Genomic DNA, 20,140 nt, shown 5'->3' on the forward strand with positions numbered 1-20,140 from the left:
GAGGCAGTAAAATATGGTCATGAGTCCTGTGGGAGTCAGACCTGAAAATGACTGTGCTGGCAGTGGCAGACCCATCTTTTGTCAGATAGGACATTATGTAAGGACTGTGACCACGAGGGTTCAGCTGGAAAAAAAAATCGCTTGTCATGAGTCTGAAGGGGCTTGATGCCAAGACGAACTGATTAGCACTAAAGTTCCAAACTTCCAGCCGTAAAGTAACTCTGACTCTCTGATTGTCTCGATCCTGTCAAATGTTCTACATACATATCTCGACTCCATTGAATTACGTCTGTGCACATCAATCGTCTCATGAGTGGGCAGCAGTGGAGTTGAAGTTAATTATGGGATCCATCCAATGCTCCAGTGATAAAGACATCCATAAAGACACTATGCTTGTCAATACTGGTCAGCAATGTGGTCATACTTAGTCCTTCTCTTGTTCCTTATGGCTTTGAATGTGGGATAGCGATTTTCAAAGGGCATATCCACATAAGTGTTTGCTGTGGTCTTCTGCACCCCATTGATGGTGAGATTCAGCTGAAGTCCATTGTTGAGTTCGGAAATAGTTCAGTTCACTTGAACATTGGTTCCAATTGGTTGCATGAAAGCCTTCACTAATCACTTGAGTGCAGCATTATGACAGTGAGTAAGAGTGACAAGGTGTGGCTTACAGTGATTCAGGATGTGAGGTTAAAGTCTTCTTGGCATGTCTCATCTTCGGCATCGCTGGTCCTCATTTCCAAAACAGTGAGTTCCTCTGAGTGGCACACAGCTGTTACGAGCTCGCTGGCTGAAGCACCATTGCACAAACCAAGTGAAGTCCCCATTGTGCATGAAGTGGATTGGTGGCATTGAGACACACATTTCTTAGTAAACTTTGCCCTAGTGCAGCTTGCCCAGTTATTTTCATCTCTAATGGTCTCATAGAGTGTTCTGTAGGACATTTCTGGTATCCTTCAGTAGCAAGATGATGCCTTTGATTTGGAATTTTGGTCACTAACTAGCACCCAGAGCCCATTTCACACCCACTTTCCTTCAAATTTGTCTGGTTGCCAATCGAAAATGGAAATTAAAAATGTTAACTAATATGCTGAATTTACATACAGGCTTGGTGGTCCAGTAAAAGTGAATAGAATATACTGTAACGTGTTTTGTCTACTGAAGATGGCTTTCGGATTGTTAATTGGTTTTATTAACAACTTACAAGTCACAACTACAATTTATGACACTCTTGCGAGTCCACACACTGTACAAACCCTACACACTAATCTCTTCATGCTATCTTCAGTATAACACGCGTTCCATTTTTCTTGTTCCTGTGGCTGTCTCACACTCACTTCAAATGATCGCTGAATACTAACTGACACTGTCTTCGGCGGCTGCTACATTTTAACTAACGCCGAACACTGTCTCTAGTCACTTGATACAACTGAACTCGGTGACTGCTATACTTCAACTCAGCCAAATACTCCAAATACTAACTTGCTTTGGCAGCTGGTACACATACATTTCAACTGACTCCTTAGTAAAGTCAAAGTCACGTTGCGACTGACGGTCAGTCTGTCTGTCTGTCTGTCTATCTTGGTGTCGAGTGCAGGCTGGGGCTCATGACCAGATGTTTCTTTTTAGATGAAAGTTACTGTCCTGTCCATATGGGGTGCCCTCTCTGACGAGAGGTTGGGTCTGTCATTTGTCAGTCATAGTCGATAGTATTAGTCCATTGTCACTATGTACACTTACAATTTAGCCTTAATATCTAGCATTTATAATATCTACAAGGCCTCTGTCAGTCTAGGCTCAGCACAGCAGACTATGCCCTATTTCTAGTAGTATTTGCTACCGTGGCAGTCTAGTCACTTGAATGGTCGTATGCCTGACCGCCGCCAATTTTAAGCCTCTTACACTTTCTGTGTTGGGCTTCGCCTTGTTTGATGTTGCGAACATTCTCATCATGATTTTTTATGACTTCTGCTTGTTGCCTGCATAATTTTGTTATATGACTCCTTAGGTATTCCAGTCTCTCTTATGAACCCTCAGTCGGACAATGGAAAATGCAGCTTGCTTCACTATTGTGTGACACCATGTTTACAGAGGCGTTGCTTGGCAACGCTGCCGAGAGTTGTTTAATGCTGCGTACCAACCAGTGCGCTTCGACTCGGCACGGCACGTCACGGAGAAACACCGCTTTCCTTACTGTTGCGTAACTTGGCAACAGACTGTTTATCAAGAATCTGTCTTCGTGGTAACTTGTTCCACATCCCGTTTCCCAACAGCGGTTTGGCATGTCACAATACATTATTATATATTTGCAATTCTGTATTAAAAATGAATAAGAATTAATTATTATATTATAACATTAAAGTTGCACATTTCATAAATTATTTACATCATTTGTTTTTACTTCCATTGGACAATGACTTTTCATGTAGAATTAATTGTTGAATACACAACATCTGGTTTATTTAAGAATAGTAAAAAAGACACACTGTAATGCAATTTGGAATGGCAAAGACATGACAAGTTAAGTTAGCATCCAGGAACAGAGGAAAAATATAAAATAAACTTAGTAGGCAATGTTTTGTGTTAACTTTTTACTTATGGATACTTTGATTCTTATCTTCATTTTTGTACCGAGTCCGATGTTATTCTTACTCTCCTCTACTTGTTTGCTCTATATCTATATACCCTTATTCAGTCAAATGAATGTATGAAGTTTCACACTGTGTGTTAGTGTCAATCCTTGCCGCTTTTCCAAACTGTCACTTTCTCTTAAACTTGTATCTCTTCAGAGGCCTGAAAAACAATAACTCACTATAATTTTATAAATATTGAACCATTTAATACAGGATTAGGATATGACATTGCTGACCTTAACTTACACTTCCAATATATCGTACATGGAATCAAAGATGAGGTTATACCATGAAAACTGTTATTAATAGTAAGAGAACGTTGTTTGCACGGCTGAGCTCTTTGTATCACCCCAATGGTAACATATATCATCATATTGTGGCCTCTGTCATTATTTGCTCCCATGTAGTAGACCATTCGTTGATGATAATTTTGATTTAAATTGGAGGTGGGCTCACGCTGCCTTGTGTAGCCTCTTCTTGTGTACTACATTACATTAGAAAACTACTAAGTGAAATTACTGTTTGAAGTTTATTAATTTGTTAAAATGTTTAAGATTTTTATTTTCATAAAATTGTTCAGTACCTGATGTGCTGTGTGGTTCAGAGGGCTGGACTTTGACTGCACAATGCAGAAAATGAATTGAAATAGGAAGAAAACGTTTTCTTAGAGCAGTAGCATGGTTTAAACTGGTACAAGCAAGGTGTGTAATGAAGACATAAGATAAGAACTTCATATGAAATTGTTGCCCATTGTTGAGAAATAGTGGGAAAATTGATATGAAGGTCTTAGAAGAATGAAGAAGTAGAGGGTCCTGAAATGTGCATTGAACTAGGACCTTGGGAGAAGTTGAGGACACAAATGAGGTGGAACAAACAGTTTGCCTGGGAACAGGAGCAGGTGAAAGGCCTAAGCCAGAAGAATGATGAAAATGGCTGCATCAGTTAGGTTAAGTGACAGTCCTGAAAGTCTGAACATGAATTTTATCAAGACACTTATCTGTGTACATATATAGAGACAGGCTATGTTTCCATTCAAGCAATTACATGCTGGCTTCACTCATATTCTGTGTGTGATATGTGATAGTCCCAACCATCCAGCACACATCACAAACCTTGTCCCAAGAGGGTATTGCACCTTTGACCCAGTAGTTGGCCATGTAAGAAAGTTTATTTTTATTTATATACTAGTATATCTGGAAATGACAAACAGTCCAAAATTCGTGAATTTGTTAAGTTTCAGATTTCTGAATGTATGGTATAAATTATGTTACCATGGTAATACTTGATCCTTGTCTTCATCTAAAAATTTGCCTTTTCGGATGGGGAAATGTTGATTGAAGTACAACTCTTTAGTGTGTAGTTCACGGAGCTCATGTTGGTTCATCAACATAATTGCCGCTGTGGTGCCATTATGGTTATGCATGTGTGAACAATCACGTATTCTCTGTAAAGGAAGATAACACACACTGTGATGGCGTGATATATAGAAAGTCAAAACTCTTTTTTTATAAATTGACACCTACTGTTATTTCATGTAAGCATATTTGTCATATTTTGCATGTGATTTGATATCTCAGAGATGTACTTTTGGGAGATAATTTAATGCTAACGAAATATGTGATACTAATACAGCAGCCTATCTCATTGATGCACTTTTCAGATACAGGTATTTTATTTATTTTATGTCAAATTGACGTGTGTAGGTTAACAAGGATTTTATACATATCCGACAGATATCAGCAGGGAAGGTTCTGATATATCGAAACCTGTTAGCAATGGCAAAATGAACAATTGGGAAGACTAGTGTTTTTTAAATTTTAAACTACATGCAGTGTAGCAGCTACGTGAGAGTATACGCCTGATGATGGCTGTTTGCGGCTGAAACATGTAGTGTAGAAGGAAGCAAGACGAAAGAACTACAATAAATTGTTGCACTTAGGACGGAGTTTATGTCATATATTGTGTAGAGTGTAACAGGATGCTTAAATATAATATTTTATGTATGCTTGAGAAGTTCATAATATCTAATTTCCTGTCTGACAGAGTAGTCACTCTTCTCAACGAATGTCTAAAATTGAACATAAATTAAATGGAAACTTGTCTTCAGTGGCCAGTTTCTTTGGTCTCAAAAATAGAGACTGAAACTCAGTTTAAAATTACCTGTAAGAAATTTTGATTTGTAAGCATGGTATTAAATGTACAATAAAACAGTATATACCTTCATACTAAATTCAGTATATAACTCAGTTTGATTATTATAAAATTGTTTATCTTGTTTAACTTAAAGTCAATGGATATGCTCTTAAACCACATCTCTGAGGTTTGTTCAGCTTACCATCCACTCAATCAATTTTTACATGGTTTTGAAATATGCAGTATTGAATAGCATACAGGAATTTTAATATACATTGTTTGTAATGTTATGTAACACTGTTTTATGAAAGATTTAAAATTTTTCAGATTTCCTAAAATTATATACAATAATGGAAAATAACTTTGAGCTAGTTTGTTTTGTATTACTAAGTATGTACCCCTGAGGATGGCACTGTAAATGTTGAAACATATCAGGACAGTGATGTTATTAAACTAATTGCAAGAACTTGTATTGTAATTGACTGTACTGTGATAATAAAATTATCCCATTAGACCAATGACAAGTATTTTTTCTGCCTTCTCCTAATCGGAAGACAATTCCATGGCCATTCCAGGGAAATAAAAATTCTAGAATAGTAATAATCTGTAACAATTTGCCCAAGTTATTTTTGCACGTTCATGGAGTGTGTATGGAGAATGGTGGGAGGTCACCTGTCGTAGATACAGTATGATTCATTTGTTGTTATCAGCAAAAGGGGTATCTGTTTTAGATGCAGTATGATGCAACAACACCAGTAGTTGGTTGAGCTACTATGCTGCCAGCTGGAAGGACATTTGATTTTTCAATTGACTTCTTCCTTGGGGTTAAGGACAGCCAGCACATAAGGATTGACAACCTCATTGCCATCTGTGAGCCAACTGTTTAAAAAATGTGGGAGCCTCATTATCTCAGAACCCAGTGGACCTCCATGGCCTGTTACTGGGATAGATTTACCTTACTGATAGATTTATTTGTTATGATGATTGTTGTTCTTAGTAGTGATAGAAAATGGATATGAGATTTTGTACTTGGAATGTTAGAAGTATGTATAAGGCAGGGGAAGAAGAAATCTCAGACTCTCAAGATATTTTCAAAACAATGACCGAGAAGGAGAGTTTACACGAAATTAATAATGATAATGTAGTTAGAGTAGTAAACTTTGCCACGTTCAAAAATCTTATTGTCAAATGTACAATGTTCCCACAACACAACATTCATAAATTTACTTGAACATCTCCTGATTGAAAGACAGACAATCAGATTTACCATATTTTGATAGACAGGAGACGACATTCAAGTACACATGAGATCCGATCATTCAGGGCAGCAGATTATGATACTGACCACTATCTGGTGGTTGCAAAGGTTAGGGAAAACTGGCATTGATTAAATAGACAATGCACAGAATTCATATGGAGAGGTTCAACCTTAAGAAATTAAACAAGGTAGATGGAAGGAGCAGTATCATGGTGAAATCTCAAATAGGTTCACATCTTTGGAAAACTTGGACACTCAGGTGGATGTTAATAAAGCTTGGGAAACTGTTAGAGAGAATATCAAAATTTCAACCCAAGAGAACCTGGGTTATTATGTACCGAAGAAGCATAAGTCATGGTTCAATGAAAGATGCTCAAATTATTAGACCAAAGAAAACAAGCCAAATTGCAATGGTTACAAAGTGAAATAAATGGGGGAGGGAATATCTGAAAGACAAAATTGATAAGCTTTCAACACACAGTAAGAACAAGAACATTAGAGATCTATATTGAGGAATAAATTACTTCAAGAGGGGTTAGCAACCTAGAAGTAACTTAGTGAAGGTTGAGAATGGTGATCTGCTTGCAGATTCCCACAACATTTTGAATAGGTGGAAGAACTACTCTCAGTTATTGAATGTACATAGGGTCAATGATGTTAGGCAGATAGAAATATAGCAGCTTAGCTGTTAGTACCTAATCCTATCACTTCTGAGGTTGAAAGTGCTATTGCAAAATTGAAGAAGGTATAAATCACCAGGTAGTGATCAGATTCTGTCAGAACTGATTCAAGCAGGAGGTGGAATATTATGTTTAAGATTTATAAGCTAATTACTTCTATTTGGCATAAGGAAAAAATGCCTGATCAGTGGAAGGTGTCTGTTATTTTACCAGTTCACAAGAAGGGTGATAAAACTGACTGTAGTAATTATTGGGGGATATCACTGCTGTCAGCTTCATATAAAATTTTATCAATATTTTTCCCTCAATGATAAGTCCATATGTAAATTAAATTATTGGAAAACATCAGTGTGGGTAACAGATAAGCCACTGATCAGAGCTTTTGCATTCTGCAATAGGAGAAATGGTAGTACAATGAAACAGGACATAAGCTATTCGTAAACTTCAAGAAAGCCTATGAATCAGTTAGGAGGGAAGTATTGTACAGTATTCTTATAGAGTTTGGGGTACTCTTGAAACAAGTCAGACTGATTAAAATGTGTTTACATGAAACGTATAGTAAAGTCCATATAGGTAAATATTTGTCGGATTTTTCTATCTATAACGAACTAAAAATAGATGCTTTATGGCCATTGCTTTACAACTTTGCTTTAGAATATGCCATTAGGAAGGTCGAGGAAAACCAGGTGGGCCTGAAAGTAAATGGGACATATCAGTTGCTGGTCTATGCTGATGATGTGCATCTACTGGGTGATAATATAGATACCATAAAGAGAAACATGTAAACTTTAATTGACGCAAGTAAGGAGGTTCATCTAGAAGTAAACACAGAGAAAACTAAGTGTATGTTGCTGTCCCGTCACCAAAATTCAGTGCAAAATCATGACAAAGATAGGTAACAGATATTTTAAAAATGTGGCACAGTTCAGATATTGAGGAACGACTATAACAAGCCAAAACTTGATTCAGGAGGAAATTAAGAGGAGCATGAACTCGGGTGATGCTTAGTACCATTCTGTCCAGAACCTTTTGCCTTCTTCTGTCTAAAAACATAAAAATTAGAATATACAAAACTATATTTTTGCCTGTGGTTATGTATGGGTGTGAAACTTGGTCTCTGTCATTAAGGGAGGAACATAGACTGAGGGTGTTTGAGAACAGGGTGTTAAGGAGAATATTTAGACCGAAGAGAGATGAAGTGGCAGGAGGTTGGAGAAAACTGCAATGAGGATTGTCATAACTTGTACTCTTCTCCAAGTACAATTAGAATGATAAAGTCAAGGAGCATGAGATGAGCAGGACATGCAGTGTGAATGGGGGAGAAGAGGAATTCATATAGGATTTTGGTGGGAAAGCCAGAAGGAAACAGACCACTATAAAGACTAAGTCATTGGTGGGTGGACAGTATTAAAATGGATCTTAGGGAGATAGGATGGGATGGTATGGATTGAATTTATGTGGCTCAGGATAGGGTCCAGTGGAGGGCTCTTGTCAACATGGTAATGAACCTTCGGGTTCAATAAAATGCTGGGAAGTTCTTGAGTAGCTGCACAATTGGCAGCTCCTCTAGAAGGGCTCAGCTCCCTGAATGAGTGAGTGACTGAGTCGTTCTTGGTGCGTTATTTAATGATGCTTTCAGTATTGAGACAGTATAGCATCTGAAATAGGATGACTGATGATTTGGAAAGAATTTGGAAGAAAGTAGTGGCCTAATGAAGTTACTGTCCTGGATTTTTCCTGGAGGGTCTGAGTAAAACCACAAAAATCCTTATGGTAGCCCAGTGTCCCACATGAAGTTTGTACTGAGCAGCTCCAGAATGAAATTCTAGAGCCTTACTGCTAGACTGACCTGTTCTGTATTGTTATTGTTGCTGTAAGTAATAGTGTTGTGTTGGTATCATTAACAAATATTAACCTTAACTGCCCTGTTATGTAATACTGGTTCAATGCATCAAGTGTTAAACCAAATAAGTAACTATACAAACTCAGAGAAAATGAAAACTCACCCTATACTTATCCAAAATTAATTTTTCACTTCTAGTTGCATTCAAGTCCTCTTCAACTTTGCAACTTCTGCACAGAAACTGCCTCATATGTAAGTGCCAGTAGTCCCCATATGGCTGTTTCCCACATTTTGAGCACACATCCACATTCACAGGGCAGCATTTAACATCTGTACCAGAATCTGATACCTTATGACCTCCAAAACTGTGCCTGAACTGGATGGGCCTCTTTGGTGTACATGTGTTGTAAACTCCTACACTAAAAATGAAATGAAGATACACCATTACTTCTAAAATGTAACTTTCATAATGCATGTGCAGTTGACAAAATATAACCATTTTAACAGTCAGCAATCTGAATTGTTACATTTTCTCAAGGTCATGCAGCAAATTCAGGAGACAGGATAGGTCAGTGACTCAGTGTGTCTGGCTGGGTGACCGTGGAATCAATTCAGTTCAGTTCCCAGCGGAGTCAGAATGTTTTCCTTTTGCCATGTTGGCCTAGAATTGGGTTCACCCAGCTTCGTACCAAATCAGTACAGCGGGTTCTTTCCCCAGGCATAATGTGGCCAGAGCATTAGGCTTTCCACCCAAACTATACATCTACTACTTTTGGCATCTTACATGGAGGTTTGCGTTCTAAAGATGGTGCATATAGTCAGAATTTCCCCTTATAATTCCATAAATCGCCCATGATGTACATACACGTACTTTTGTATATCCCCTGAAATTATTATTATAATAATTACATGATGGAGTGACTATAGACCGGTTTTGGATAGGTAATCTGATTTTTTGGACGCCTTAACATACAACTTGTGACCGCAATCTAAAATTCACTATCACACACAGACTAGTGTTCACAGTCATGGCGTTCACTGTGCTGCTTGGCAACGTTATCCAACAGTGGATGTTCCTCTACTCCCAGGCTGGTGTCCATCTCAAACAAACCTCCTAGAGTCAGAGTTACTTTACGAGTGGCTGTTTACTTCAATCTGTTCGTCTTAGTGACAAGCACCTTGAAACTCACAAACAGCAATCATATTTTCTAACTGAACACATATGGTCATAGTCCTTATGTAACTTCCTCTCTGATGAGAGGATGGGTCTGTCATTTACAATTGCTGCTGGTCCTCACCAGCGCAGTTATTCTCAGATCTGAGTCCCACGGTGGGCTCATGACCACTTTTTACTGTCTCAGATTCGAGGTCCTCTGCCCCAACCAGGTCCTCATATTTATATCCCCCAGGAACAGGGTGAACAGGTTATACCCCCAGGCACTGGGTTCCCTTTTCGTCACGTACCATTTTGAAAACGCCAGTTCTCGTCCCACTTGAAGTCAAAGTCAAAGTAAAAATTGCTTTACTACTGGCAGGCTACTGCCAATCAGTTTGTCTTGACATCATGCCCCTTGAGACCAACGACCAGAGATTTTTTATCAACTGATAAGTTTGTTACAAAAATGTTTGAAAGCCCTGGATCTGGACAGATCCTCTGGGTAAACGACATAGGCTAAAGAAAATGGGTATGAGATTCTGTACTTGGAATGTTAGAAAAATGCATAGGGCAGGTTCGCTCAGGGCAGTGGCGGGATAAATCTCAAAATATAGGTTAGATTTAGTGATAGTACAGGAGGTCGGATGGGATGGAGGTGGCATTGAACCAGCAGGCGAATATACATTTTTCTATGGAAATGGGAATGAAAATCGTGAATTAGGTGTAGGTTTCTTCGTACATAAGAGAATCATATCAGAAATTAAGTGGGTAGAGTTCGTTAGTGATAGGATGTCATATTATATTTAAGCATCCTGTTGCACTTTATATGATATATGACATAACTACGTCCTAAGAAGTAGTGTATAGAGAAGAACAAGATGAAAGACCTATAAATATAGTTTGCACTTAGGACAGAGTTATGTCATATATAGGTTGTCATACAATACTGAAAGGTCGCTGGTGTGATATTCTTCTGAATGTTCGTGCCTTGTATTCTTCTCCAAGTATAATGAAAATGATCAAGTCAAGGAGGATGAGGTGGGCAGGGCATGTAGCACGAATTGGGGAGAAGATATTGGTGGTAGAGCCAGAAGGAACGAGACCACTGGAAAGACCAAGGCGTAGGAGGGTGAACTATTTTAAAATGGATCTTAGAGAGATAGGATGGGATGGTGTGGACTGGATTGATGTGGCTCAGGATAGGGGCCAGTGAAGGGCTCTTGTGAACGTGGCAAAGAACCTTCAGGTTCCATAATATGCTGGGAAATTCTGAGCAGCTGCACAGTTGGTGGCTTCTCAAGAAGGGCTGGGCTCAATGAATGAGTGAGTGAACTCTTGCGATTATAAACCTTATTTAATGTTCTCTGTAATGAGAAGATGGTATTGACTCTTATGAATATGCTTGGCTTTTCGTCAAGTGTACTTTTCGCACATATAGCATGTTATTGAAAATCCTTACTTTTGCACTACACAAGTCCTCTGTCAGTACAGGCTTTGCAGAGCAGATCATGCCTATCTTACGTATCTTATACTACAACGGCAGCTTAGTCACTTGGACGGTTGTAAGCTTGACCACCGCCATGTTTAAGCCTCTTTTATTCCTGCCTCAGTTCGTCTAACTGCTTTTAATATAACGTTGACATGGACCGCAAGAGAACACCGCTTCCAGCAGCTCTTCCATTCCGTACGTGTCGCGGCCATTACCTAGCAACGGACGTCTTTACAGAGCCGTTCCATAGCAACGGCCACCTCTGATAGCTCCACAATTCTGGCTTTCAGCAGACATGCCACAATATGTTATATAAAGTCCCTGTGCTTAATCAAGCACAACGCTATGAAGACGTATGGGTAGAAATAGCTCCACCATTCTTGATGACAGCAATAGACAGAAGTGAGTGGTCAACTTCACGACCTGTCCGCTTTACCCCCGGGGAAGGAGCCCCCGGTTGTATTGTGTAGGAGGCTGGGTGAGCCCCACAGCCGGTCTGGATGCTGTGGGTTAAAGAAGACTCTTGTCCCTGCCAGGAATCTAACATCATACTTCCAGCCCGAGGTCTTCGTTATACGGGCTGAACCATGTAAAAGTAAAATGCACAATAATTTTATTTTTAATTACATAAAAATAGGGACAGATGGAATAATGCAAGAATAAACAAGGAAAACAGTACACTGGTGGGGTAGTCTGGGCTTCTTGTCGATTCGAGAGATGCAGGGCAAGGCATGGGTGACGGAGAGCGAGTCGTGGAAAAATAGCCCGCCATATTTTTGGAGGTGGGAAGTGAATGTGTATGGTTGAATTCGCGGAAGTTAACTGCGACTCCACTGCATAGTCTTGGCACGGTAATTGTCATTAAATAACCCACAGAAGAGATCAAATTTTGACAATGCTAAACCAGTTTAAGATCCACATATCCTTAAATGGAAGTCTTTCAGTGAGCCTCACAGGAACACTGGGGAAGGAGACAAAAATATAGACAGTTCACCCTTTCATGATCGTTTAGTACTAATGTGGATCCTGTTCGGGGGTGATGTCATCAGGCATGCGTATACTGCGATATTCATTTTCCATGGGTCTGTAGTACATTGTGTAGACACTTCAAAGGTTGAAGAAAGCAGTCTTCTGGGATTTGGCACCGTGTATATATACAAGACTGCTTTCTTCATAGTCACCGCCATGAAAGCCTCAAATCTTACATTTCAAAGGTTGGCTGTACTCGATCTGGTTTCCATAATGCCAAATGTTTAGTTATTTAATTCTGTGTTATTAGTGCCAGCTGCTGGGGTAATTCATTCCGTATGGTGGCAGGCTACGGCAGTGTTCGATTCCCACCAGAGGCAAGAGACTTTTCTCTTCACATCACCAAAACTGGCTCTGGGGTCCGCCCAGCCTCCTATCCAGTGGTTACTACAGGATCTTTCCCTACGGGGAAAAACGGCCACGTCGTGAAAGTAACCATTCACATCCATCTAGTGCTGAGATTAAAAACGCATAGAGCTGTGCCTCCACTCCCCTCTCTGTCTTCATAATGTAGTGCTTAATTAAACACAGGAACATCTTACTTTTAACTTATTAATGGCTGTGGTGAGAATCAGACCTGGAATGTCTTGAATACTGTGACCTATAGACCCATTTGTAGGCAATCCCGTATACCCGCGGGATACAACGCGCACAACAGTGGAACGTTTATTGCTAGGTAACAGCGCAGTAAAAACGCCTCGTCAACATTAGAGGCTGTGCTTTATCCGTGGTCCGTGCCGAGGAGTTGTCATGAAGACAACTGACGCTACAGTGTATTTGAGGGTTCAATTGTGGAGTGTTAACCAGCGGCAACGGCGTGACCACGGAAGCCGAAATATTTGTTAAGATTCGTTACCAGGAAACACTGCAGAGGAATACCCATTGTGAAAGTCAGTTACCAAGTAAAGACTAGTGAAAGTAGACTGAGAAGACTTAGTGTGGGCTGATTTGTAGTATGAATATCAGCAGTAATGTTATAGTTATTTGTAGGTACGCCCTGTAAGTGCTCAGTAAATTTATTCACCAATCCAAATCCCGTATATAGTCGCTAATACAGGTGACATCTATGCTAGGAGATAGTATATTATTATGATGATTGATGAATCTGGCAGTGTTTTCATGAATGCCCCTGGGATCACGTGAAAATACAAAGGAACCTGTAATTTGTTTAAAATTTGTTCCTTTTCCCCCCCAAGATCTGGAAAGGAACATGAAAATGCAACGTGAAATCTTATCATTTTCTATATAAATTTTCATGCTTCTATTTTTCTTTTCTTTCTCCCATATTTTTTCCTATCGCACATACATCAGCGAATGATGCGTCCAGGCCTGTGATCGCCTGTGATGAACGCCATTTGTCACATGCTGACACACATTTCTTAAATAAAGAAAACACACGAGTAATGTGACTATAACCTGTCGCACCATCTGTTAACACTCTGCGGTCAGTACACACATGAGCCGTCAAATGGAACCTCATTTGCAACTGAAGGTGACGCACAATGTACGTTGCGTTTCTGCTCGTTTTTCCATTTACATAGTATTCATATATGTGAGAAAGTGTTGTGGTGGTGAAAAAGAAGTCGATCCCAAAATTACGACGGATGTACACATCTTGTATTCTTTATGCAAGAATTTAGTTTTTGTTATGTCATCTGTATCTACGTGCGCTTCGCTAGCACCTGAACGGTTGGGCGGATGTTATTCATATCTGGTATTAAGACTTTATTGGTCATAGGTGAGTATGAGGGCCGCGCCATAGCTCAAGCGGTTAGTCGCTGGCTTCCCACGGCGGCGGCCCGGGTCTGGTCAAGTGGGATTTGTGATGGACAAAGTGGCGCTGGGGCAGGTTTTCTCCGAGTACTTCGGTTTCCCTGCCAATCTTCATTCCAGCAATTGCTCCACAATCACTCTCACCTATCATCTGGGGCTGGTACAATAGGCCAGAAGTGGCCGCAGTACAAGGGACTTAGTCCCACCCCACTAGCAATACAAAAAAAATAAAAATAATATTGAGTATGTACTTTCCCGCTCCAGATATAGAGACCCATCAGATGGGACATAAAAAATGACAATTTTCTCTCAAGTGGCGACTTATTACGAACTTTTCCCCAAATAAAACGCAGATTTCATTGTTGTTCGATTTTCAGCAACTAGCAGTGGTGTGCTGAACAGTGACAGCACTGTAAAAGATAAGGCAAATTTGTCCCTGTGCCTAACTAATTAATCATTACGTCATGAAGGCGTATGGGGGAGTGGATGTATAGATTCACATTTTCTTGACCTCGACACTGGCTGGAGGTGAGTGGTCAGCTTCAAGCACCGGCCGCTTTACCCCCGGGGGAAGACACTCCGGTACTCATAGGATAGGAGGTTGGGTGGACCCCAGAGCCGGTTTGTACGATTTGGAGAAGAGAAAATTCTTGACCCTATCAGGACTCGAACTCCGACCCCTCAGTCGTCCAGCCTGTAGCCAGTCGCTATACCGAATACGCTACCCGGCTCCGAGAATACTGTAACTGTAAAGTAAAACTGTCCCAAATGTTTAATTTATTAAGCACCACGCCATAAAGACGTATGGGAGAGCAGATATACGTAGTTCTACAATTCTTGACCTCACAGTATGTCAGCTTTACGCCCCGGTCGTTTTATCCCCAGTATCCACCAGATAGGGTACTCTATGGGCTCCAAAATCGATCTTAGCGCTGTGGAAAAGAGAAAAATCTCTTGCCTTTGCCGGGAATCGAACCCCAGTTGTCCAGCCCGTAGCTCTTCACTACATCAACTGGACTAACCCGGCTCCACCTTTGAAAGTATTTCGTTTTTGGAAAAGAAATCATTCTTCAGTTTTTGACTGAGTTTCATGTTTTAAGCCTCCCAGAGTACGAAAAGGTTGTTTTTCGAATGCAGTCTGGGTGTCCTTATATGTATGTAATGTGCTTCTCTTTGAAGGTTGAATTTTAATAATTTTCGGCACTTTGAGAGTTTATTCGTCGTGGGTCGACACCCTTGAATATGAACTTTCTACATAATAATAATAATAATAATAATAATAATAATAACAATAACAACAACAACAACAAATTAGGGGTTCTTCAAATTATCCTCCTCAAAACAAAATGGCGATTTTCTCTGAAACTGTTCCAAAGATTTTGAGTAAATATTTTTAATTTGTGAAGATTGCTGTCTCTTCACTAGTATTCACTTAGTAAAGTAAATCCATCCCTGTAAGAGGCCGTGAAGGCCCATAGGGTTGTGAGACGTTGAGGGTCCCACATTATCTAGACAATCAGCTCACACATGACGGTAAGGTTGTCAGCCTTACGCGCCGGCCGCGCTTTACTCCCCAGAAGCTGAGTCAACCCCAGGGCCGTAGTGCGGCTGGAAGGATTAGGTCAACTGAAAAAAAAAAATCCAGTGACCTCATCGGGACTTGAACCCGCGACCTTCCGGCTTGTAGCACAGCCCCTCAACCAACTACGCTACGGCGTGACCCCAGTATTCACTATTATTTGTTATATAGATTTAAGAATAGACACAAAAATTTATGTCCTTACCCAGGATTGTTATTTTTTATTCCACACACGCGTGGAGTAGTTGAACTGAATGGATATTTGTTGCACTTTACATTTGAAGGAAATAAACGTAGGTTGTAGGTTAATGGTGATGGAGTCTCTGAAACACCGTGCTTGAAACGAGGAGCTGTGTTTACAATTCCGCCAACACCACGTTTGCTCACTACCTGTACGAAAAAAAAAATAGAAGTATATCAGAACAGAACGGAGTGTCAACCTCCTGAAACAGATTTCAAGTTCAGAATTGTATGTGACATTTTGGAGGGATGATGTTAGATTTTATAAGTTTGAGTCATGTGCCATGGAACACTTCTTTGAGACGAAATAGTGACAGTGCTCTTCAAGCATGTTATGAGGGCCGCCTCGACATTTTCCTGATTAACCTTCTTTTTTTTTTTTTTCATCACACAATGTCCAATCCAAATTGAATAGCGCAATAATTAAATAGTATATTGGAAGAAACGAAAGAAAATCTTACGATCTTTGACATCTAATTAGGAAAATTGATGGTCACACACATAATAGATACATACAAATTTAATTACTTTAATATTTAATCAATGACAAAAGGTATTAATACCGTGTTGCTTTGTGTGACAGACATATACGTGGAAGTTTATGTCAAAACAAGAACACAATTTCATAATTTTAATAACCTTCGCCTGTGTTTTGACATTTCTGAAAGAAGCGGCTGTGCAGCTCCCAAGCGCACGACTTCCCCTGCCTTGACTACAGCTCTGTATATACAGGGTTAGCCTAAAAGAAAGAGACACTTTCAAAGTTTTACAGAAAGAAGAGTTTTAATAGCATGGCCGAGATACTTACAGGGTTTGAAAAGTACACCCTGAAGTTTACATGGGTAAGTTACAAGTGTTCTTTACATTCACTTTAGGTGAATCCCTCACATGCTCTACCACAGCTCTCAGGTTTTCAGTTCTCCATATACGAACGTTGTGTTTGTTCACCGTACCACTAATGTGGTTAAACTAGCCGGTTAAAGAAATCATTACTTCCTTCATACCGTTGCTGCATGTCCATACAGAATGAGTGACAGAGGATTTTGTCGTTTTCAGTGAGGTTCTGCAATAATTGCAACCGGTAAGGTAACATTCGTGCCGGCCACGGTAGCCGAGCGGTCTAAGGCATGCACTGTCTTCGCTCGCTCGGAAGCCGTGATCGTGTGTTCGAATCCCACTCAGGGCATGGATGTTTGTGTGCGTTTTTCTGTGTTTGTCTACAGGTAAAGGCCTTGCGACGAGCTGATCACTCGCCCAAGGAGTCCTACCGTATGTGTAAGATCTAGAAAAACCGAAGTGAACGGAGTTCATGGAGGTAGGCCTAGGCCCACTGGGGCTGTAGTGCCAAGGAAAAAAATGGAACATTCGCAAACGTTTACGCAAGATATTCCACACAGTCTTTTGTGGAACTTGAAGTTCTAAACTTGCACGTGTTGTCGACTTTTTTGGGTTGCGCGTGTAAGTTTCACGAACACGAGTCATTTAAAATATTTATTTTAGGCTAACCCTGTATATATAAAAGGGTGGCCGGCGGGTAAAGCTACACTTCACCCTTAAAATTCTAGTCCATGTTATTTCTACGTAATCGCAACATATTCACATCAATACTGCTATATTCTCTTTACTATCAGGTACATTTGAGTTCATTACAGGATCAATTTCAAAGCAGAAGGGTATATCAGTTGGGAAGCGCAGAGATTAGCCAAGTGAATCTGATAGACAATATGACAGTGTGGTGTCACTACATAATGTTTGATGTCTTTACCTTGGTGCGTATTGAATTGAAGGCAGATGTGATATCGCTGGTACCATATGATGTTGGCGCAACAGTAAGTAACACTTCAGGCATATATTGGCATTCAAAACGACTTATGCCACATTTCATGGGTAAACATTCCCTCTCGATTGAAGAACCAAACGCAATTCTTTCTTTCTTCTTTCTTGTTACTATGTAACTGAAATCTATAAAGGTACAAAAAAAATAGAATGAAGTAAACCTTCAAACTACTTCATAAACTATACATGCTCCCCTCTCCTAGTTATTTTAAATGAACTCATAATTACAGAACATAATGAAATATACTGTATTAAAATTATTCCTAAATCATACAAATTGCTTTAAACGGCTTAACCCTTTATTGACTGGAATTATGCTGTATATATGTAAATAGAAAGCGCAGTTGGTATAGCGACTGGCTATGGACTGGATGAACGAGGGTTCGGAGTTCGAGTCCTGGTAGAGTAAAAAATTTTCTCTTCTCCACGTCGTCCAGACCGGTTCTGTGGTCTACACAGCCTCCAGTCCAGTGGGTACAAGGGGCTCCTCCCCCGGGGGTAAAGCGGCAGGGACGTAAAGCTGACCACTCACCTCCAACCAGTGCCAAGATCAAGAATACATGGCTCTATATATCCACTCCCCTGTACGCCTTCATGGCTTATAGTGCTTAATTAATCACAGTTACAACTTTACCTTGTACTTCACACGAAACGTCTCCGCTACAAAGATCAGCCGGTGAATGCTGTTTAGAGATATAATCAATATTTATTGTGAGAACCATTGGAACATGAAAATACACTCTGTGGGCAGAACGCAGAGTTCCAGTAGCAGGTGGTACAAATAGATCTACTGGACTTTGATCGGTTACATTTAAGTTTGTAAGTAAATTTTCCGGCTGCCCTCCGGCGGAAAATTGGCTGTCCCTGCCCTCTGAAAAGAAACTGCCGGCGCCCATGTTTCTGCTATCATGGTGTTGCTCTCCTCATTTTCGCCAATCACAAGCTAAAGTAATACCTAAATTAGGCCAGGTCTGCTTCCTTCTATGTCTTTCCACTTCATTTACACACATCCTGCTGTCCGGTGCTGTGCAACGTTTGCGCATTGCAATTCCGATTATCGGTGTGAGGTTATCTGCTGTCTAGCTTATCCTTGTAGATACACAGGGTGCCAGTCAATGTCCCTCGGCTCGTCTATCCATCCGTCTGGAGAACTGCAGGGTGAGTTTGCATGAAATTTGGTATTCGAGAGCTTCACGAAGTATTGTCGAGGCATTTCAGATTTTTAATTTAAACTGGGAAATTTTAAAGTCCGCTTTACATGACAAAGTACATGAGTTTCTGCGCACATTTTGCTAAATATATATACAAGCGAGAAAGAATTCGAGAAGAAGTTACAGAGCAAAATGAAACGCGTGTTTCAATACAATCTTGAACACATCGTACGTTATACTTAAATTTCCGACCCTTTACATTCAATAGTTACATAGTACAGCTAAATTTACACCTGAATTTCTCTATTTTCAGGACCAGAGAAAGGCAGGTTTTAATTCAAGCCACCTTACAAATTTCGCTAATTCGCGCTACACGTAACGACGTTGACGAGGAATGAACAGCTTGCTCCTGTGTTCACACACCTGCAGGTCCCCTCTGCGACCAGCACGCACCGACACGTCAAAACACATTCGAGAATATCTTGTCGGTCCTCTGGTGGTCTGTTCTCGTTAGGACCTACAGATAAGGCGAGTTTCTCTGCTTCCACCGGTATCATGACGTGTTTCCAACAGCCTGAAGTGACTAGCTAAAATAGTGTGAAACAATTAAATGTTATATTTGTAAACCTAATGCACGAAATTACATACCTGTCGGTGATTTCACCGGATACATTATTTAACTAATCTCTTATCGGTTTGATTCCCGTCCAGGAAGATAATTAAATCGTCGGATTTAAACCTGAAGATGGAGGCGATATGTTCCTCCGAAACGTCGGTTGACTCTCAATGGACTGCACGGCGTTGTATCCCAGAAGACAGAACTCTTCGTAACTGGATTGGGTTCTGCAGCGTTCACGTACCATGTCTCGGAACCATGAAGAAGTTGGCTAGACTTTTGGCAGACTCAGCCATGAGATAGCCACTTATGCACGACATCGTAATATCTAGGAGAGATTATCCTCACTCCACCTCTACCCCCTCCAAATCTATATGCCACGTCATGCAGCATCGCGTGCCTGGCGAGACGTTACCCTCCGTCCTTTCGTGTCCTTTGTTGGGCTCAGCGGGTTCTTTCACATCAGTGTCCACCAATAAATTAAGTAAATGCCTTGATTGTTACATTATTCAAAATTCAACGAAGCGTTGTTTCAGTTCTGCATGCAAATCGTTTCGAGGTTTGGAGGCCATCGCACGGTTTCCAGTCCGAACCGTGAAGTCAGTTTGTAAGTGATTATATGCACAGTATTCTCAGCGACTCGATTTCTTGCTGACGTGAAGTCAGACCATACGAATGTTTTAGAAAGTGTGTGATGCTGAAGGTGAAGTTAGTGCTGTGCATA

General features: G+C 40.4%; 1 protein-coding gene across 1 annotated transcript; it reads right to left on the bottom strand.

The window, feature by feature from the left end:
- Positions 1-1,663: 1,663 nt before the first annotated feature.
- Positions 1,664-19,690, bottom strand: LOC111868016. The gene is made up of 6 exons (XM_023858355.2): positions 19,449-19,690; positions 17,579-17,775; positions 15,779-15,963; positions 8,711-8,966; positions 3,905-4,077; positions 1,664-2,793 (listed from the first exon to the last, which is right to left on the bottom strand). Exons 1-6 carry the CDS (start codon positions 19,471-19,473, stop codon positions 2,760-2,762), a joined length of 870 nt encoding a protein of 289 aa, XP_023714123.1. The 5' UTR covers positions 19,474-19,690; the 3' UTR covers positions 1,664-2,759.
- Positions 19,691-20,140: the final 450 nt, after the last annotated feature.

This window comes from Cryptotermes secundus, unplaced genomic scaffold, assembly GCF_002891405.2.
Source record: "Cryptotermes secundus unplaced genomic scaffold, Csec_1.0 scaffold508, whole genome shotgun sequence".
Lineage (NCBI taxonomy): Eukaryota > Metazoa > Arthropoda > Insecta > Blattodea > Kalotermitidae > Cryptotermes > Cryptotermes secundus.

Bases quoted from the DNA above. Each gene is read 5' to 3' on its own strand.
- LOC111868016 (XM_023858355.2), bottom strand. From the start codon at position 19,473: ATGTATCCGGTGAAATCACCGACAG. The intron at 15,964-17,578 runs GTAAAGACATCA...TTTTTCGTACAG, and splicing joins TCAATTCAATACGCACCAAG to GTAGTGAGCAAACGTGGTGT. The intron at 2,794-3,904 runs GTAACATAATTT...ATTGTTTTTCAG, and splicing joins AAGGATCAAGTATTACCATG to GCCTCTGAAGAGATACAAGT.